Below are 18415 nucleotides of genomic sequence, written 5' to 3'. Positions count from 1 at the left end.
GGGAGCCAATCCATTCCCCATGAACACACACAGTTTAAACGAAAAAGCAGAGACTGGTAAACACCCTGTCTCCTGCTAACGTCAAGCTAAAGCCCGTAGAAAGGTTTGGGTTTTAAGAAACTGTCCCTGCAGTCGCAGCCCCTGCGGCTTCTGCGATCGGCGGCCCATACGACGACGCGCCCCAGGCAGGAGCCACTGACAGGGACGAGCTTGTGCCGGGGCAGCGAGGGACCGGCTTGGTATGACTACATCGGCTAAGAGCTAGGGAGAGGAGGAACCGTGGGGCCGAGGAGGGAGATCTGCAGGGAAGCACTGCGGGGGGGAAGTGAAGGGCCCGGGGGATGCAGGTACGTCCCCTCCAGGCCGCCGCGGATGCGGGCAGGGTGCGCGGTGCGGGGAGACCCCACAGCCCCCTCCAGCCGCCTGCTCTCCTGCTTTGCGAGGCGGAATCACGCTGCCGACGGCGCCCTGCTACCCGCAAAACTAACTCATTAACATAAATCAAATAATGGCGGGGCGGGGGAGGGAGGTAAGATACACGGCTGCTCATGAGTTAAATATAAGTCTCTGACTGTCCTGAACAAAGCGACCGTCCCCTTGGGAAGGGTGACGTCTCCACAGTAACGTGATTGCTTCTTCGGAAGCAGAAACGTGTAAACGCTATAAAACGCGGCAGCGCGGTAGGCAGCTCAGAGCGTGCGGCTAGACGGAGCTCTCCTCTGCTTCCTCCTCCTCCTCGTCCACCGCCGCTTGCTGCCGCCACCGCCCCAGAGCAGCGCAGCCCGGCAGCCGCGCAGCGGGGCAGGGCGCAGGGCCCCAGCAGCGCTCCGCTCGGCTCCGCGTCCGCCCATCCAGCCCCACCGACAGACTCGCGGCTCCGTGAGTAACTTTCCTTCCGCCGCAGCGGCAACTTCCTAGCGGACAGGGAAAGTGTCCCCGTCCCCCACTCCTTTTCTCCTCTCCTGGACTTGCAGCGAAAGCGGCTCGGCCGTCGAGTCGCCGAGTCTGACAGCCCAAAGTAGCCGGGGAGGGACCCTTCCTTTTGACCGCTTAAAAAAATAATGTGTTTTTTAAGGTCTCCAAGCCCCGCGCCCCGCTGCCCCCAGCACCAGGCCGGGGGTCGCCTTCGGGGGTGCCAGCTCTCCCTGCCCGCCGGCAGCTCCCCAGCCACGGGCACCCCGCTGCGGGCAGCGCCTGCCGGGGCCGGGTTGGTTGTTCGGCGGCCCGAGGAGAAGCGCCGGTGCCCCGCACAGGGCCGGTGGTGGCGGGCGGGTCGGTGGATGACGGCTGCGCTCTTTCCTCCGCAGGTGGCGGCCATGGAGCACCGCGGCACCTCCCCGCTCCTCCTCGCCCTCGCCCTCCTCAGCGCCCTCTGCTGGCGGGCGCGGGCGCTGCCCCCACGAGGCGCCGCCTTCCCCACCGTCCCGCGGTAAGGGCCGCGCTCCGCTCCGCGCACTGCTCCGCTCCGGGCGCCGCCGGGACTTGCCTTCCGCAGGGGAGGCCGAGGGGGCTGTGGGAAGCGCCAGTCTTCCACTGTGCTGTTCTTCCAGCCAGCACACAGCGCGGCGCGGAGGGGTGCTTGCTCGGGTGCGCATCTCTACGCTCCAGACTAGGGTGGAGCACACCTGGCCAAGCCCGGCGGGTGCCCTCCCAACCTAGCTTTTAAAAGCCCCAAAACACGCATCACCAGAGGATGTGTGTCGAAATGTGCTGCAGGAGATGATGCACGTCCATTTAAACAGCCCGGGCTTTTCTTGCAAGAAAGCTCCTTTACCCCCGACTAATATGAATACTAAAAATTCCTTCATCACGAATGAGGGGAAGTGATCCGTATGGACTCGTGTAGTTTTAGTACTGCTGCATGCTTTGAATTGTTGAAGCTGTTATTAGCTGTCGAACTAAATTAAGTTAGATGGCAGAAATGTAAATTTTACGTTTAGGCAAGAGGAACATAAAGTGTAAAAGACCAGTGGAAAACAGTATAGCAAAACAGCACGGTCACTGATTTTTCAAAAAGTGACTTGGGTTGGTTTATTTTACACAACTTTACTTTTTTTTACCAGGCAGAATCTTACATGCCTTGGATATATAAGTAGTACTAATAGCTGTAATGACTAATAGCTAAAATTACAGGGACAGTAGCCTATCCTAGTTTTAGAATGTATTTTTTGCACATCATCACATGCAGGGTTTTACTGTAGTAATGAGAGCCTGTTGTCTGCCACTGAACATAAGAGCAGCTAGAAGACACATCTGATACCAAACTACTGCTACACAGCCAGATTGCCCTTGACAAAATGCGACAAATCATAAGAAACAGCAGGTTATGAAAATATGAAGTAACTGTAAATCAGTTTATGTAGAGCAATTGCCATGATTAAGAGATTAAATGTGAACCTTTTTTAACTTGCAATTAGCAAATTAATTTAAACATGACAGAATAAAACCATGTAAAGATACATGCCTGTACTTCATATTTAGTTTGAAGTTCTTGGAGGTGTATTTACTTTCTCTAGAGATGGCCTAATACTGTTTCATACTGCATTTCAATGCACGTTTTAAGTCTTAATTGGAAGGTAAGTACTTTGCAGGGACTGTTTTCACTTTGCATGGGTGGACGCTGGTAATTCCATCCATTGTTTATATAAAATATATTTGTCACTTGAGCTGTAATTGCCATATATTATGCACTGTTCACTGGAATAAATTGTGTGCACTGACAGCATATGTCTAGAAAACGTGCATTAGAGGGAATGATCAGTTACATCGGTTACTACTGAGCATAGATTGTACCTGAAAGTGATTTTAGTTTTATCCAGACTACTTTAAAATGCCTCCTAGATTAAAGTAGGTAGATGTGCATTTTGACAGAAACCAGGATGTAAGCTGCAGTGAAGTGTTGCACATCCTCAGCTAACTGTACTTGACACGGCTTCCTTCTCCAACAGATTGGGAAACAGAATGCCATTTGATGGAGCCAGTGAATCTGACCATGCCCACGGGTCATTAAAGTCTGAATCAGACATTTTGCAGAACACACTACCTGAAAACGAGAAATTCTATTTTGATCTGTCCAGAATTATTGATAGGTGAGTTTCTTTATTGTCATAAATACAAATGATGACACGCTACTTGAATTATGTCAGAAGATTGGTCACATTTTCAAACTGAGAAATAGGAAAGGGAGAATCAATTACAGAAAAAAAAAGCACATGGCCTCCGGTTGCAGTAGGAATGTCTGCAGAAATGTTGATTGCATTGCCATTCTGGCATGATGAATTCATTCACTTGCCAGGAAGAGCTAGAAAGTATATTGTGAAAATCTGGAAGTTGTTTGATGAAATTAGCTTAATTCAATGTGTACAATAGATAAGGAAAGCAGTATGTTTACAAAATGAAAGTTATGAAAATTATATGAACCCAGGTTGTATTGTAGAGTTTATTTATTGTCCATTTCAGAAATGCAAGGCATGCTGATGGAATTTTCACCAGTGTCTACAGCCATCTTTTGGCTAAACTTGCTGTGAAGAGATATCTGCATTCGCTTATTAGAAAACGAGTTAGGTGAGGTGACACATACACTAGGTAGATTTTTGTCCTAGCTGGCTTCATTGGCGATTTTTCACCCTTCTGTACTTAAGTTCTCAATTTTGTGATTTAGAGATAATGAAAGACAAACTGATATAATGATGGGGGAGCTGAAAATCCTATATAAGAACTTAGTAGTATTTGTTACTAAATGCATATGCTGCTATTTATTCCTGATACAGCTGTGAGGGGTAGAGCAACAGACACTGCACGTAGCACTGATGATAAATACTAGCAAAGTTATAATGATTATCACACCAATTTGCTAATTTTTTCCTCTGGTAGTGTTTTTACTAGCTTAGCAGATGAATGGCAAAAGTAAATGCAAAATGATTGATTACTCAATACTTACACAACAACAGGGGAATGCTCAATGAAATTAAGAAACGATTGGTTTACAGAGGAAAAAAAAAAAGAATTTTTTTTTTTTGCCTCCGCTGTAGAACATATTGCCAGATGTTCGGGAGATCTGTATTATAGAAAGATTCAAAAAAGAATAAGGCAAATCCATAGATAAGGGGACTGAATGCAACTTCCAGACCAGGACGTTGCTGGAATGATAGTACACTGGGAAGGATCATTGTATACTTAGTTCCATTTTTTTTCATATCCCTAAGCAGTAGCTACTGGGCTCTTTTGGGAAAGGAATAGTTGAATACTTTGGTCTGACCTAGTATGACCATTTCTTTGAGTGCCTACTTCATATGCTCAAAACCTAAGTGAAAATTAGGTCCTGCATTTATGTCAATGCTGCCTTTGTTCCAGAAAACAGAGTGCCAGTTTCTCATATGCTACAAGCTAATATAGATTATTTAAAACAGAACACACCAAGGCTTCTCAAGATCGTGTATGAAAAATAGTCCTCCAAGTTTAGATTTCACAAGGTGTGTTTTGTTGTTTTGTCTCTTGATACCTCCTTAAAACAAAAATCTGTAGCATGTATGTGATACTACACTTTTACTGAGAGACAAGCTGCGTTTTCACTGAGTTCAGTATGAACAGTGAGAACTTACTGTGACTTAGGCCAATCTGCACCTGAGAATAAAGTCAGTTTATTGAAAAGACTAAGCTGGGCTATGAGAACAGACGGGATGGAGTCGTGAAATCCACACTCGGCTTACAGATCCTACAGAATCTCTGGGGTGGGGACTCCAGAAATCACTGAGTATGGATCCTAATTGCATAGAGCATGGCAGAGTTGAGCAGGAAAAAGAATTCAGTGGAAGGTGTTCCTAAAAAGACTGAATACCAATCCTTAGAATTTCATCCTTGTTACCAAAAAATGTAGTTAGCAGTAGAAGCAGTGGCTTCTTTTCAACAGAAGATAGACACAAGGTCACAATTGGAAATGAAAGCTGAAATGAAAATTTGATTTTATTTAGCTAATCAGCATTACAAAGTTTGTTTCACTCGTATAATGATATCTTCTTTTAGATGGATATTGTCTATTAATTTTTTCTTTGTAATTGTTGCATTGCCAGCTCCCAGGACAGTCCTGTCAAACGCCACTCTGACGCTGTCTTCACTGACAACTACAGCCGCTTTCGAAAGCAAATGGCTGTGAAGAAATACTTAAATTCAGTTTTAACTGGAAAAAGAAGGTACTACGAGAAAGCAAACATAAATTGTTTCCATACTTGTATGGTATTAAGACAGAAAAGATTTATGCCCATGCATATATACAGAGAGGACAAACAAAAGGCAATGAACATTAATGACTTTGTAACATAATTGATAACATGGTTTTCAAATACAGACAGCATTTTGTTCTAGGCTGGAACAGACGCTACAATCAGATTAGAATAAAAGAATAAAGAGGAGACAGCATCTGGCAATTTTAAAAAGCTTCTGACAGATTCTTAAAATGGTTTTATTTATAAAAAAGGCTCTTTAAGAAAAAAATCCACTGAGCTACAGAACATGAACAACAATTATATGAAGAAAACATAGTATTTGTTGTAAAATTGTCTGCCAGTAAATGCATAAAATGCAAATTTAGAAGTCCCATAAAGAACATATGTCCTAATGTATAGGTGGGACATGCCAGCATATGTTTTTGTAGACCTTATATTCTGTTTGTATATTCACTCATTTAGACAACTGCTTTTAAACATCACATCTTGTCACCCACTAAACATGTTATTTCATGCGATTTACAGCACTTTGGTACAAGTATAAGAAAATGTGCAATAGCAACAGCTAGAAGAAGGCTTTGCTTTCTTGTTTGCTTTTTCTTCTGAGAGCAATAAATCTTGTTTCTGACCCCCGACAGCCAAGAAGAGCTAAACCCTTCTAAACTTCGAGATGAAGCAGAACTTCTTGAACCTTCCTTTTCAGAAAACTATGATTCTGTAGATGAGCTGCTGAGCCACCTCCCACTGGTATGCCCTGATTTTCTTTTCTCTTGCTGTCTGTTACTTAACGTGACCCATAAAATGAGATTATTCATACATGAAATGTGGCCTATCAGAAAAGCGGAATCATCTAGGAAAGACCCATGTTCCATGAAATGCTGCATGTTTCTGTAGGGATTGTTTCTGAATATAATAATCATTTTGATAACAATAATTAAGTTATCCCATGATTGCTGTTATTGAAAATTCCTAATTAAATGGCACTGTTAATAATGCACCTAACTCACTTGGGTGTTTCAACTTGTGTGCACTGCAGCATAAAACCAGAATTGGCTCATTTTTAATTACAAAGATTATTATTTCTTCAGAGAACAAACTCAAGGATATTTCTTTTAATTAAAAAAAAAAAAAAGGCTTCACTTTTTTTTTAACATCTGTTTCATTGGAAGGGAGTTGCCCCTAAAACTAAGAGGATCAGCAACATGAACCCTAAGCATTAAGTAAGCATTTGACTCCCATCTTAGATGTGCTGCAGAGGAGTCGTCTGACAAGCAAATATTGCAATTACTGTTTTCCACTTAGCTACTACTATTTTTCTAAATGTCATTCACAAATATGCTGCTTTGGTTTACCAAAATGTAAACCCTTCTATGTCACAGCACTTGCAGGGACATAAAACTGTAAGGGGAATGTAGAAGTGAATTGGGCTTAGTATTCTCAAAAGCATATTATGAAATCGATGATAGGATGCTTTTTGGCATTCAGCTGTGTCTCAGCTACAAGTAAGAAAAAAGGCTACTCTTGAAGATAGCAGATAGGGAAGAGGGAAGATGAAAGAAAAGACGTTTCTCCAAACTGTTGTTTCCTCTCAAGACTGAAAGGAAATGTTCTTTTCTTTCCCACAAATGTGACAGTTCCTCTAAAGTTCCCAAAGATTAGAAAGGACATGAACTGCTTATACCTTAAGGAACAAAATAATTTGTAAGTGATGGGATTCTGGAAAAAAATGTTTTTTCTGGACAAGATTATTGCAAAAATACTTGCTTCTGGATTTTGCACCTTCTAAAACTTCTGGCACTGACCAACTGAGAGAGTATAGTGGTGCAGTGTGTTGCAGGTGTCTTCCTGGAAATATTTTCAGTCTTTTCCTTTTTTATGGACTGTAGTGATGATCCAGATCTCCCGGGAGGTAAATCACTTACTCAGTATTGACTGTTACTGGTCATTTTATCCCAGTGCCCTCTTGCTGATGTGGTGTGTGTATCCAGCAAGCTGAATTCAAGTATCTGTTTCAAGGATACAATTGTTTTCAAACTGAGCTATTCTGTGCTGTAGGAACATTTTTGCCTAATTCTTCAACATTACTTCCTCATCCTGCAGCTTTGTCTGCTGGCTGTAATGCCCACCAAGCTCCAGTGAATAGCTCCATCTCATGCCTGTTAGTCCCAAGTGCAGCAAATGTTTTAGATCAAGTGTTACTTCTTGTCCTCTGTCTGCTTTTATACTTCTCATGATGCAACTGCTTGCAAAACGATTTTTAGAACATAGTTCTCCTTTGCTTTTCAGGACCTCTGAAGGACATCTGGTAAAGTCTATGACAAGAACAAGCTATTTTTGAGTTCCACATAGTATTTCAAAGAGATGACTTTAGTCATCAAACCAGAACAAATATGTTGTGAAGTGAAAGTTGTGATATATTTGTTTCTTATGTAATAAAAGTTGATATTTACATTGTAAATACTACTCTAGAGTTCTCTACTGAAAGCTGTACATATGGATGCCAGTTTAACTCATGAGAAGTCTGTGAGTCCATATGCTGTAAATCCTTTACTTCAATAAATTCATTTGAAAATGAGTGTGCAGCTGAAATGAGTCCATCATTACTAATTACATGGCTTATTTTAGGTGTGGTACAACTTCAGATAAGCCTGTATGATGATAGGGATACATTTCCAGATAGCTTCATAGACAAGTGTAAAAACATGGGGAAAAGAATAGGCAAAGTGTGTAAAATGGCATTAAAAAGATCTCTGGAAGTCATTGCCAAGCAAAAGGGAATGCTTTTCTAGCAGCTTATAATGCAACTTGAGAATATGAAAAAACATTAAAAATAATTTGACTTCTGACAGCATCTTTCCCTCCTGTCCACATTTTTGCTATTTTACAATATACCAATTACATTAACACCAGAAATGTATCCTTCCTTTTCAGTTGTGTTTTGGATGCTCTGGAGCTGACAAAGCACACAAAGAATGCTGTACCTTGATTCTTCTGATGCCTAAAGTCACTAGTTATTCTACATTTAGTTGTCTGTAGCTTTGATAATGAAACTATTCCTTCTATACAAAATAGATCTGAAGACACTTTACTATTTTTTTCAGAATGAATGTAATTTACAGAATGTGCAGACAAAAATCTATTTTATTATCATGTCAAACTATTATTGGTTTGAATCAGAGCTGCAGGTATCTGGAGCAGCAGAGGTCCCAATAAGTGCTGTCTCTACTATAGTAGTAGAAGAAGATAACATTTTTTAACTGAGGTATACTGTTTATATTAGAAAAACAAGCAAGTAAGCCTTCAGCCACCATTTAGTTTTATATCATTGTAGCTAAGTATGGAACTGGAAATTTGCAGCTCGTTCACTATTGCTGTGAGTCAAAATCTGATTGTATTTTATTAAAATTGTATATTTAACCAATTGGATCATTTTCTAAAGAATTACTTAGTGTTTTAAAGACCGATAGTTCCATTGCAGTAAGGAAAGTGTGCACACAGAACATATGAAATGCATATTCATTCATGATACCAGCCATAATACTCCCATGACTCTCCTCCTACCTCCTAGAAAGAGATGAAATTTGAAGTAGAAAAACTTATCAGACCTACTTACAAGTTCAATTTTGAATTTCAAGTATATTTATACATCATACATATGCACACATAGACAGCGATAAAACTGATTTACAAGTTTCACTTACAAGTTTACTGTTCTCATTTAGAAGGAAGCTTCAAACATGATAAAATCTGAGATTTATGGAGACTAGTTCTCATAAATATGTAGCCTTCTGATCTGCATTTTTTTCTTTTTTTGAATATTGGTAACTGCATGCCAAAAGAAAACCATCTTACACAGATCAGATGCTATAATTGCTATTTCTAGCTAGCCTTGGCAGAATTTATTTTCGCCTAAACTAATGAATGGTCACAAAATTTAGATGTAATTTTGAAGTCTTCTCTTGAGAAGTGGTCTTCCAATGGTGGTCCGCTCTCAATTTCTATCTTATGAAAATTTGAGTGCAAAAGTGGCTTTGGAAAAACTTCTAAGATGCTGACAGACCGATGTTACACTACTTAATCATAAATTTTCTTCAATGTATTTGGACCTTTGTTATGATTTCTGTGATAAGTAATCTTTAAAAAAAAAAGTGAAAAAATTAAGCAGAAACAAAGCTGCACACAGTCTTCATACACAGAACTTTTTGTTTAGATATGCATAATGTTCATTCACTCAATTGAAAGTAACAAAAATTGGACTTACCAAACTTTGGAGTCCACATTTTCAGATTTTTTTTCCTTAAATTTGCCTTTGTGTTATTTTATTTCCAGTTTATCAGTAAGACACCTGATGGAAGAACTCGTTTCCCATGTTTAATGTTTATTCTCCCCGATATTTTGATCTTCATAGAAAACTGCAGAACCTCAGAACATGTATTTTCTGTTACAATGGAGATGGAGTGTGGTACTCAAAGAAAGGGATGCTTATTGGGAAATCATATATATATTATAAAATAAGTATTTAATACCTTCATTGTAATAACTAAAATGCTACTTTGGTAGCTTCCTCAGAGGGTTAGTAAGTACAGTCTAAAAGGCATGCTAAATTTTGTGTACATTTTAGAAAAACATAGTACTGAAAGGAGATACTAACCTCCAGAATAACATATGTGACAGTATTTGTGTTAAAGGGTGGCTTTTAATTTATCAGGGCAACTTTTGACATTCTATAGGAGAGATAAGGCCCAGTTAATACACTGAGACTAGTTAATTGTGGAAGATAAAACATTCTTCACCTCAGCTCCACAGGCAAGTGGTTCTGGCAAGGTTAAATTATAAATTTGAAGAGAAAAATGCAATGTTCACCCAGTGAGACAAATTTTCAGTCTGCCAATGAGTCTTGACATGTCACCAATCTTACAATCCATCTGCAAAATGCCATAAGAGTGGAATCAGCGCTGTATTAATTAGGAGAATGAAAGGGGCAGACCCAAAGAGAATGTCGAGAGGACTGCTAGGAGGAAAAAAAATACCTGTGAGATTTAGAAGAGCATTGCTGGTAGAGAGAATACAACCACTCAGAAGGAAGGAATAGAGCTGTGGAGGGTTATTAGGGTATATGTTAAAAAAAAAATCTCACCATGTTTCTCCAGAATTTCGCTTCTAACACGGGGTAGGGATACCTGCCATCTTAGAGGATAGAACCCATTATTTTTTTGTTTTACTGAATGGGGTTTGCTTTTCAGACCTACCCCATGGAGCTCTTAAAGTAAGGGTCAGAATCACCTTTAAGTGCATCTTTACCAGCACTGGAAGAGGATATTTTCTGGTCTTGAATCCACAGAGAAGATTAGCATGCTTTTGTGCTTCTGTACAATCATTACTCAAGAGCAACCCTCAGGATTGTGTATAAAACCATGAGAAACATAAAAGTTAACAAAACATTTTAAAATTATCACCACTAAAAATATATTAAAGGTGAATAAAACCCTAACAGCTCCTCTGATATTTCAAATGGCTTTGATTGATGGGCTATGAGTATTTGTTCCACCTGAAAGTCTGAGATAAACTTTCTGTTAAAAAATATGAAAATTAACTTGGATCCAAAGCATAGTTATAACTTAATGCATAAGAATATTGAACTCTTCCCAAAGACAGACCTTTTGGGAAGAGATGTTTGTACACATGAACTATTTATTTGCTTGCAAGGTATTAGGGAAAGGTAGCTAGAAAAGGCTGTCTATTGCCTCTTGTGATACTACCTATGCTTTCCACTACTTCTTTTATTTTTCCCTGTTTTTTCTCTCCCTCCTGCAGTTACCACACGCTCACCCACTCTTTGTTAATACTCTCACCCTTGGCTTGCAGAGGTAGTATATGAATGTATATCTATGTTTTTGAGAGGAACAATTTCAGTAGACCTTAAATTTATGGTGCAGCAGTCTAATAACTGCCAGCCTTGATTATGGAAATGAATATTGCAGAGAACCTGGCACAATCAGATTGGCAGGAGCAACCTGTCCTGCTCACATACACCCCCTGACTTCCCAGTGGAGATTTCCCATTTGGTTTGTGACTGGCACAGAAGGCTGACCTTTCCTTGGACACATCAAACAGAACTGTGTCAAGTTCTTGCACATCAGCTTTTTGATGGAGAAGAAATAATTTATATGGAGCCTGGGTGGCTTCTAGTTGTTTGCTTATTTTGTGTACTACTGAACTGCTTTATACTGGAAGTGGTCACAAGTATGTTTGACAGATGCCTTATCACCATTTGTTGCTATTCTAACACAGCTCTTCACGTTTGTCTTTCAGCCAGTCCTTCTTTCCATAATCACAGCTAGAACATCTGCACACTGTTTTAAACAACCAATTTTGCCCCTTATTAGGGAGCATAGAAAGTAAACTGCTCTATTCTAGGAAGATTCTTCATGACAAAGCTAAGGATATATAATTTATGCAGAAAGACTGAGTCTTGGGTAAAAAGTAGGAAGAGTTTGAAAAATTCTAAATTTGGTGCCAATGGTTTCAGTCCTGTCCAGTGATTCCCTCCAGAGCAGTGCATTGTGCTTGGCATTACAAAGCTGGTGCCAGAGCTCTGATCTTGAGAAGTGAAACATGTAGTAAAAAAGAAGAAACTGGTAAATGTTGAGATAAAGCAGCTGAAGACTGTGTCATCCAAAAAAAGTACCTGGTGTTCAACCTAGTTTATATATGGCTTTTTGTACCTTATAGGTCAAAGACTCTTGTTTTGAGAAGACAGGAGTCATCTCTTGCTGTAGGATGACCACATATAATTCATTAACTTAACAAATGCCACCAGGAGCAGAGCTGGGTTCTTTATCCCCTAATTCTGGTGCTGCATGGCAGCTTCTGGATCTAGTGGCTGTACTTATTTAGAACTGGTAGACAGTCACTGTCAGCTGTGTGACAGACACCTTGCCAACCATTTGTTACCATCCTAGTGTCCTCATTGTAAGAATACCATCACTCTTCCCAGGAAGTTGCATTCCTAGGTCTATTTATAGACTGCATTTCTCTCCCAGCCTTTGCTTTGTTAGGCTAAAGAAACGAAGTCTGTCTTGTCTCTTATTGGAAATGAATTTCCATTTCCAAGACCGTGCTGGAGCCCCATGCCCAGAGGAGTCAGGTTCCAGAGCGAGTTTAACACTTCTAAATTACAGTTTACCAGATGCAGCTTTAAAATTACTAAATTACTCTGAACATCCCTTCTTTATTGCAGTTGTTTTGGAAAAGTGATCAATGATTTTGAGAGCCTCTGTTTTGAGGGCATTGGAAAAGCTGTTTTTTCAGTCTGGATAATTTTTTTCTGTTGCTTCTCAAACATTTCTGAGTTTAGAAAAGCTGAGGAAGTAGAGTCACCAAGAATTTGAAATATGTTACTGTTTCTGAGGTGGGTGGAGGGGGAGTCACTCAGTCCTATCTCAAATGCATGTAATGGAAAACTGGATTCTTAAACAGGCAGATGCCTAGGTTATTAGGTAGTTTCACCTAGATCTTGGAATACATCCTTTTACACGGCTATAGGCTGTATTTTTAAATCCAATTTCCTTAATCCTGCAATGAAGGGAGACGACAAATGCACCCCTCATGTTGCCTTTCCATCATGTGCAATACTGGGCAGCCGGGTGGCTGCAGCAGCACCCCTGTCCCTTTGCTGGCTTTTGCCAGCCTAAAGAAGGGAAATGGAGGTCAGTTTACAGCAAAAGCCTTGCAGGTTATCGAGGTGATTAGGATAAAGAGAGCTATATGTCCTTTGACTTGCTCTGTGAGTAATTACTGGTATAGGTTACACACTGGCCTGGCACCAGAGCTAATTCTTCAAAAGGAAGAAGGAAGAGAGCCTTGCAAGCACTCATTAATGTATTTATGTCATGTATATTAAAATATTATGTTTAAATGTAGTGCCATTGATGATGAGGGGCTGAGGGTCTCCTTTCATCCATAGCTAAAGGATTACAACAAGGATTACCTTCTGGATCATTAGTCTACTGCTGTGCAGGAATAAAGAAATCCAGCTGAGTGGACTACTTGGGTCATCGGTCTTTGGTTTATGATTTGTTCTCTGTTCAGTACAGGTGAGAATACAAGTGCTTAATGTACCCTTCTTTCATAGACAAGGGTCTTGATTCTGTAAAGATCAAATTTAATTGGGCATTGCACATTCTGTAACTTTCAGGCTCCATTTAAATGTATTTTTCCCAAAGAATGGTTAATTCAAAATTTCATTTCCCTGGCCTTAGACCAGTTGAATAGCTTTTCACATTTACAACATTCTGAAGGGTTCTGGAAACATATATGAGATAATTAGATTGCTTTTTGGCGATGGAACAAACAGAACGTCACCTGGTAAAGTCAGAATGACATTTCAATGGGACTTTTTCTTGGCTATTCTTTATAAACATGTTCTCAGGATCTGATTAATAAATAAGTGCATGGCCAATAGAAAACTTATCTCTGTAATAAAGACTAATCCATATAAATATTTTATTTCATATTTCTAATTACACTACCACTTAACAATTCCCTGAGAGAAATCTATCAGCAATTCTGCTTCAAATACATACCGTGTTTTTTACTAATTTTATGTTTGCTGAATGATAAAATTCAGTGTAAAACCAGCATGCTACATAATTACAATGCATACAAATTATTAAAATATGTTCGATTAAAAAGTGAAGAAATTAATGAAGGAAAACCTGCCCCAGCTTTACTCTGTAGGTGCAACAGTAGACCACAATGAAAAATATTATGTTTTCAAGGACTTTTACACTGGGTCTGGTAAAATTTAAAGCAGATTTTAGGCTGCTATAATCTAACTTGTTTGATTACACTTTGTAAGAGCTGTACAACGATAGAGGATCTCTGACAGGCTCAGAAACTAGAGTCTTCCAAATTCAGCCCACAGCACACATACAGCTTAAAGACCTTTCTTTTTAGCTAGCTCTGTATCAGTTGAGGACTTCTTTATACTGTGGATTCCCTGAGCACCCACTATTATTTTGGTCTTCTTTACATTACTGGACATAAACAAAATAATTTGAAAGAGCATCTCATTGTTATGTGTCTGCATAAAATCATAGTACAAGTGTGAAATTACAAGAGAGAGATAACTTTGTAGAGTACTATTCATTGTGGGAGAATCTGCTGCTGAAAAAATAAAAGCAATCCAAGTCCTTAGTAATTTTTAAATCAAATTTGATAACTTAAGAATTGTTAAACATTAGTTTGTTTGTTTGTTTGTTTGTTTGTTTTTCCAGTTTCTACATTATCACCTTCAGAAACAGAGGCTTGGCCAGGTCTAATTTTCAGAGATTTTCAGCTAAAATGTTGCAAAAACCTTCTTTTTTTTAATTCGTAGATGCATTTACAAAGAAAAAATAATTCATAATTTTACTTTTGCTTTTTAAGTTGTTTCTTCTATTACAGCTTTTCAGAAATGTATTGATTAAAGAATTTATTTCAGACCATAATTTTAAGTAAATTATACGAATATTAAGTTACCAAGGACAGCTTGTCTAGCTGTATTTTCCCTTTGTATTCTGCAGCTTAGATACAAGCTTAAACTGAAACATACTGCCAATCTTTTGCACAACGAAACAAAATCAACCCAAACAAAAGTAAATGGAAAAAGAGCTTATGTTCTAACTGCACTTGGTGGTGGAAGAAACCTTTCAGCTGAACCATTCAAACGCACATATAAGAATTTAGTTAGACTTCTTAAATCTGCTTATACTGTAACTCAGGCAAATGAACATTTTCAATCTTGTTTTCCTGTTGCTAGTATTGACTGCCAGCAAACAAGAACTCCAAAAGACTGGATTTTGAAGAGTGTCTCAAATAATTTGATTTGGTTGGAGACAATTTGTTTAATTAATGAACCACTCATCTCCAGTCTAGAAAATATTTGGAGAGAATGTATTGCAAGCAAACTACTTTCCAGATACACCATTATCTTTCTGCTTTGATGAAGGACCCAGCATATCTACGACTTCTCTGAATTATTGTGGCTTACAGAATTAAACACTACATTCACCGCCTGTCAAAGGCACGTGGTACTTCTCTGATGTTGAACAAATGTGACCCCTTCTTCAGCCTTGCAATTGATGTACCCACATCTTGGATGGAGGACACTGTTATTACTTATGTAAAAAAAAATTTACAGAAGTTCATATAATTATTACAAAGGTTATGATTTCATGTGTTTCCTGACTCTTCATATTCCTGGTTAAATTTCTTTTAGTTGTGGAGATCTTCAAAACATTTCCTTAATCATACAGGCATAAGTAGCTGTGCCTATAACTGCACGATGTAACCAAACCCTCCACTTTTGTATTTGTTCATAGGGTCTTATAGTCTTATACTAACTACAAAATCTATATATATTTAAAAAGGAGTAGCTTATTGAATTGGATTTTCCTTTTTATTTATTTTTCTTTTAAATACAACTTTGAAATAAAAGAATAGCTTAAAGTTGATATAATTTTTCCCCATGATTTCCTTCCATAATTTTGTTCCTTTCTTTTTTATTCCATCAGGGTAAACGCATACTAGAAGGAGAGCTGTTTAAAGAAAATGGATAATGCTTGTGGGAGACCATTTGTATAAATTAATAAAGAATAAATGTAGGTGAGAAATTAGATGAGGTTTCTAGCTACCATAGATCTGAAATTCTGGAAGTATGTTCTTACTTAATTTTAAGGCAGTACTTCATAAATTTAGTCCGTTTATGAATTTGGTAATTTGGTATGGTTTTCCCATGATAGGAAAGGCTAGGTCTTGGACATCCAAGAGATCAGAGTGCTATACTCCAATTCAACGTATAAGAGTCACGTATCAGCAAATAGTAAAGCTTTTTGGTATGGATGTTTGTTATTTGGCAGTCTCTGAGTTTCATTTTGGCTGGTTTTTTTTGTGTAAATTTACAGATAGAGAAAAACTTAGATGGATGACAATCTTACAGCTGCATTGATTTTACTTTTCTAAAACTATCAGTAAATGCAAAGATGTGGAGAATAATCAATGCTTTCAGTTACAAAATACTTCTAGAGAAAGTGAAATCTCATACATGTAAAAATATCACTCAAAACTAAGGAAGTCTGCATTTTTAAGTAGAGAAATGGAACACATTACCATTTTCAGTGTTGCATGATAAATCAAATACCATCGGGAAAATATACTTTATTGCATGCTTATTAACTTACCCAATTCACATAACAATACACACATGTGTATTCCCACACACACTGTCGTACATAGCTGTTTTTCTAATTGTTAGCAGGTCTTAGACTTTCAAATGCAGCATAAAGCATAAACATGGTTAATCTAAACTTTGTTTCCTGCTACCTTCAAGTTCACTATATCACTGGAGTGTGTCATTATATCATTAGAGTTCACCTCACATTACTGTTTAGAAAATCCCTTTAAAAGGAATAGTACATTTTTTTCTGATTTTTTTGTCTCTTCCTGTTCCACAGGGAGGAATGTAACAATCGAGGTCTGGATTCTCTGTGAACTTCATAAGTCCCTACAAGGTCACAGTTACTTGTTGATGAAGAATATATGACTGGCTCTATAGATTTGCAAAAGCTGAAGATATATCCTGATCACATATAATATTGTTCTTGTGAACCCAAATAAACTCTGACACTTAGGTAACAGGGATAGATAAGAAGATGGAATATACCACTGATTCTAGGAGTAAGCCAAAAAAAGCCCATATAAGGAGAAAACCTGAACTGAATCCCATTCAAGACAACAAAAAATACTGTGTATCAGGATCCAAATGTGCCATTTTGATATGCTGAGAATCTTCTGTAGAGTGCTTTTCCTGAATCATTTGCTAAACAGCTGTATTGAATTAGAATATTAAAGAAAACAGACACCAGTTTTAGCCACACATTCTGCTTCTAATTGTATTTCCATCTGCATACCACAACTTCACTGCAAACACACCATATATAAATTATACACTGCCAAGTAATACCTTTAAACTTGAAACTTATGTCATAATATGACATGGTACAAGAAAAATAATATCCAAATAGCATTTAATCATAGCAGTTGGAGTATTAGGTTAATCGAAGTCCATTTGATAGAGAGATTCAGTACATTTAATAGGAAAGAAAAGAATTATCAGGTGAGTCAGTCATCTCAAATTGGTTTTCATTTACAGTTGTTTAGGATTTAGGACATGTTCGTTAGTTTAGAATGAAAATGCCTGCCAAAGAGCTAGTTCTTACACACAGCCTCTGGCTGTACTGAAGTTCACAGTAAGACCCTACCACAAGATGAGAAATTGTTCTGTACCTATCTAAAATGGCCTCTTGACCAAGAGAAATATCCCAACCACGTGTTTCTGGGATGATTCATATGCATAATTCAGAGGTGATTAGTTGTGCTGGTTTCCATACTCCTCAAGGAATAAGAAAGAAATAGAGAAATTAAGAGAAGAAATGTAATTAATGATCAAAGAGGATGGCTAAAAAGGTAGGTCTGATGGCAGCAAGCACCTGGGAAATCTATTAAGATCACAATTAACTTGTTATTTCATCCAATCTGGAAGAGTTCACCTTGTTATAATGGCACTCCTGGACAAAGTATGATTTTACAGATGGTTTTATTACTTTAAATGTCAAGATAAGTCCCCAAACTAAAGAAAAAAACTCAAATGCCCTTTCCTCAGGTGTTTTTCTCAAATTTGATTCCTATTGAATCTGAATCTTTTCAGAGCCTTCCAATATCTGCTAGCATAAAAATGCTGCTCAACCACGCATACAGATGCCTCCTCTCCTGCTTGGCAAGGATTTTCTTAACAGGCAGGCTGAGCATAAATATCACCATGGCATTCTCTTAGGAACACTGCATTAGCGTACATTACAAGAGTTTAACGGAGACAGACTTGGATCACAAGGGCTGCTTGCCTCCTTTGAGATCATACAGTACAAGAGCTGTACCTTTTCAAGGTACAGAAGAAATTAATACTACTCAGTTTGACCACAAAACATTACCTATGCCATGATAATTCTTTGTAATAAAAGTTTTTCTTGGATAAACTTATTTACTAAAATTCCAGTGCAAGAAGGTTTTTGTTAAAAAGTTTGTCTGGAATGTGGAACATGATTAAAAATTAAAAAAATAGAGACAGCTGCTTGTGGTAGATTCAGCTTTTGCAT

General features: G+C 38.6%; 1 protein-coding gene across 2 annotated transcripts; it reads left to right on the top strand.

Moving 5' to 3' along the window:
• The first annotated feature begins 628 nt into the window (after nt 1-628).
• VIP (vasoactive intestinal peptide) lies at nt 629-7797 on the top strand. 2 transcript variants are annotated; one of them, XM_030499462.1, is made up of 7 exons: nt 629-879; nt 1308-1429; nt 2949-3089; nt 3460-3564; nt 5070-5189; nt 5861-5969; nt 7509-7797. In XM_030499462.1, the coding sequence occupies exons 2-7, from the start codon at nt 1317-1319 to the stop codon at nt 7515-7517; spliced, it is 597 nt and encodes a 198-aa protein (XP_030355322.1). In that variant the 5' UTR covers nt 629-879; nt 1308-1316; the 3' UTR covers nt 7518-7797. The 2 variants fall into 2 exon arrangements, with proteins under 2 accessions (XP_030355322.1, XP_030355323.1); XM_030499463.1 differs by lacking the exon at nt 3460-3564 and having other exon boundaries at nt 630-879.
• The last annotated feature ends 10618 nt before the right edge of the window (nt 7798-18415 follow it).

Source organism: Strigops habroptila, chromosome 10, assembly GCF_004027225.2.
Source record: "Strigops habroptila isolate Jane chromosome 10, bStrHab1.2.pri, whole genome shotgun sequence".
NCBI lineage: Eukaryota > Metazoa > Chordata > Aves > Psittaciformes > Psittacidae > Strigops > Strigops habroptila.
The sequence above is the reverse complement of the archived record's forward strand: the minus strand, read 5'-3'. Positions and strand labels throughout refer to the sequence as shown.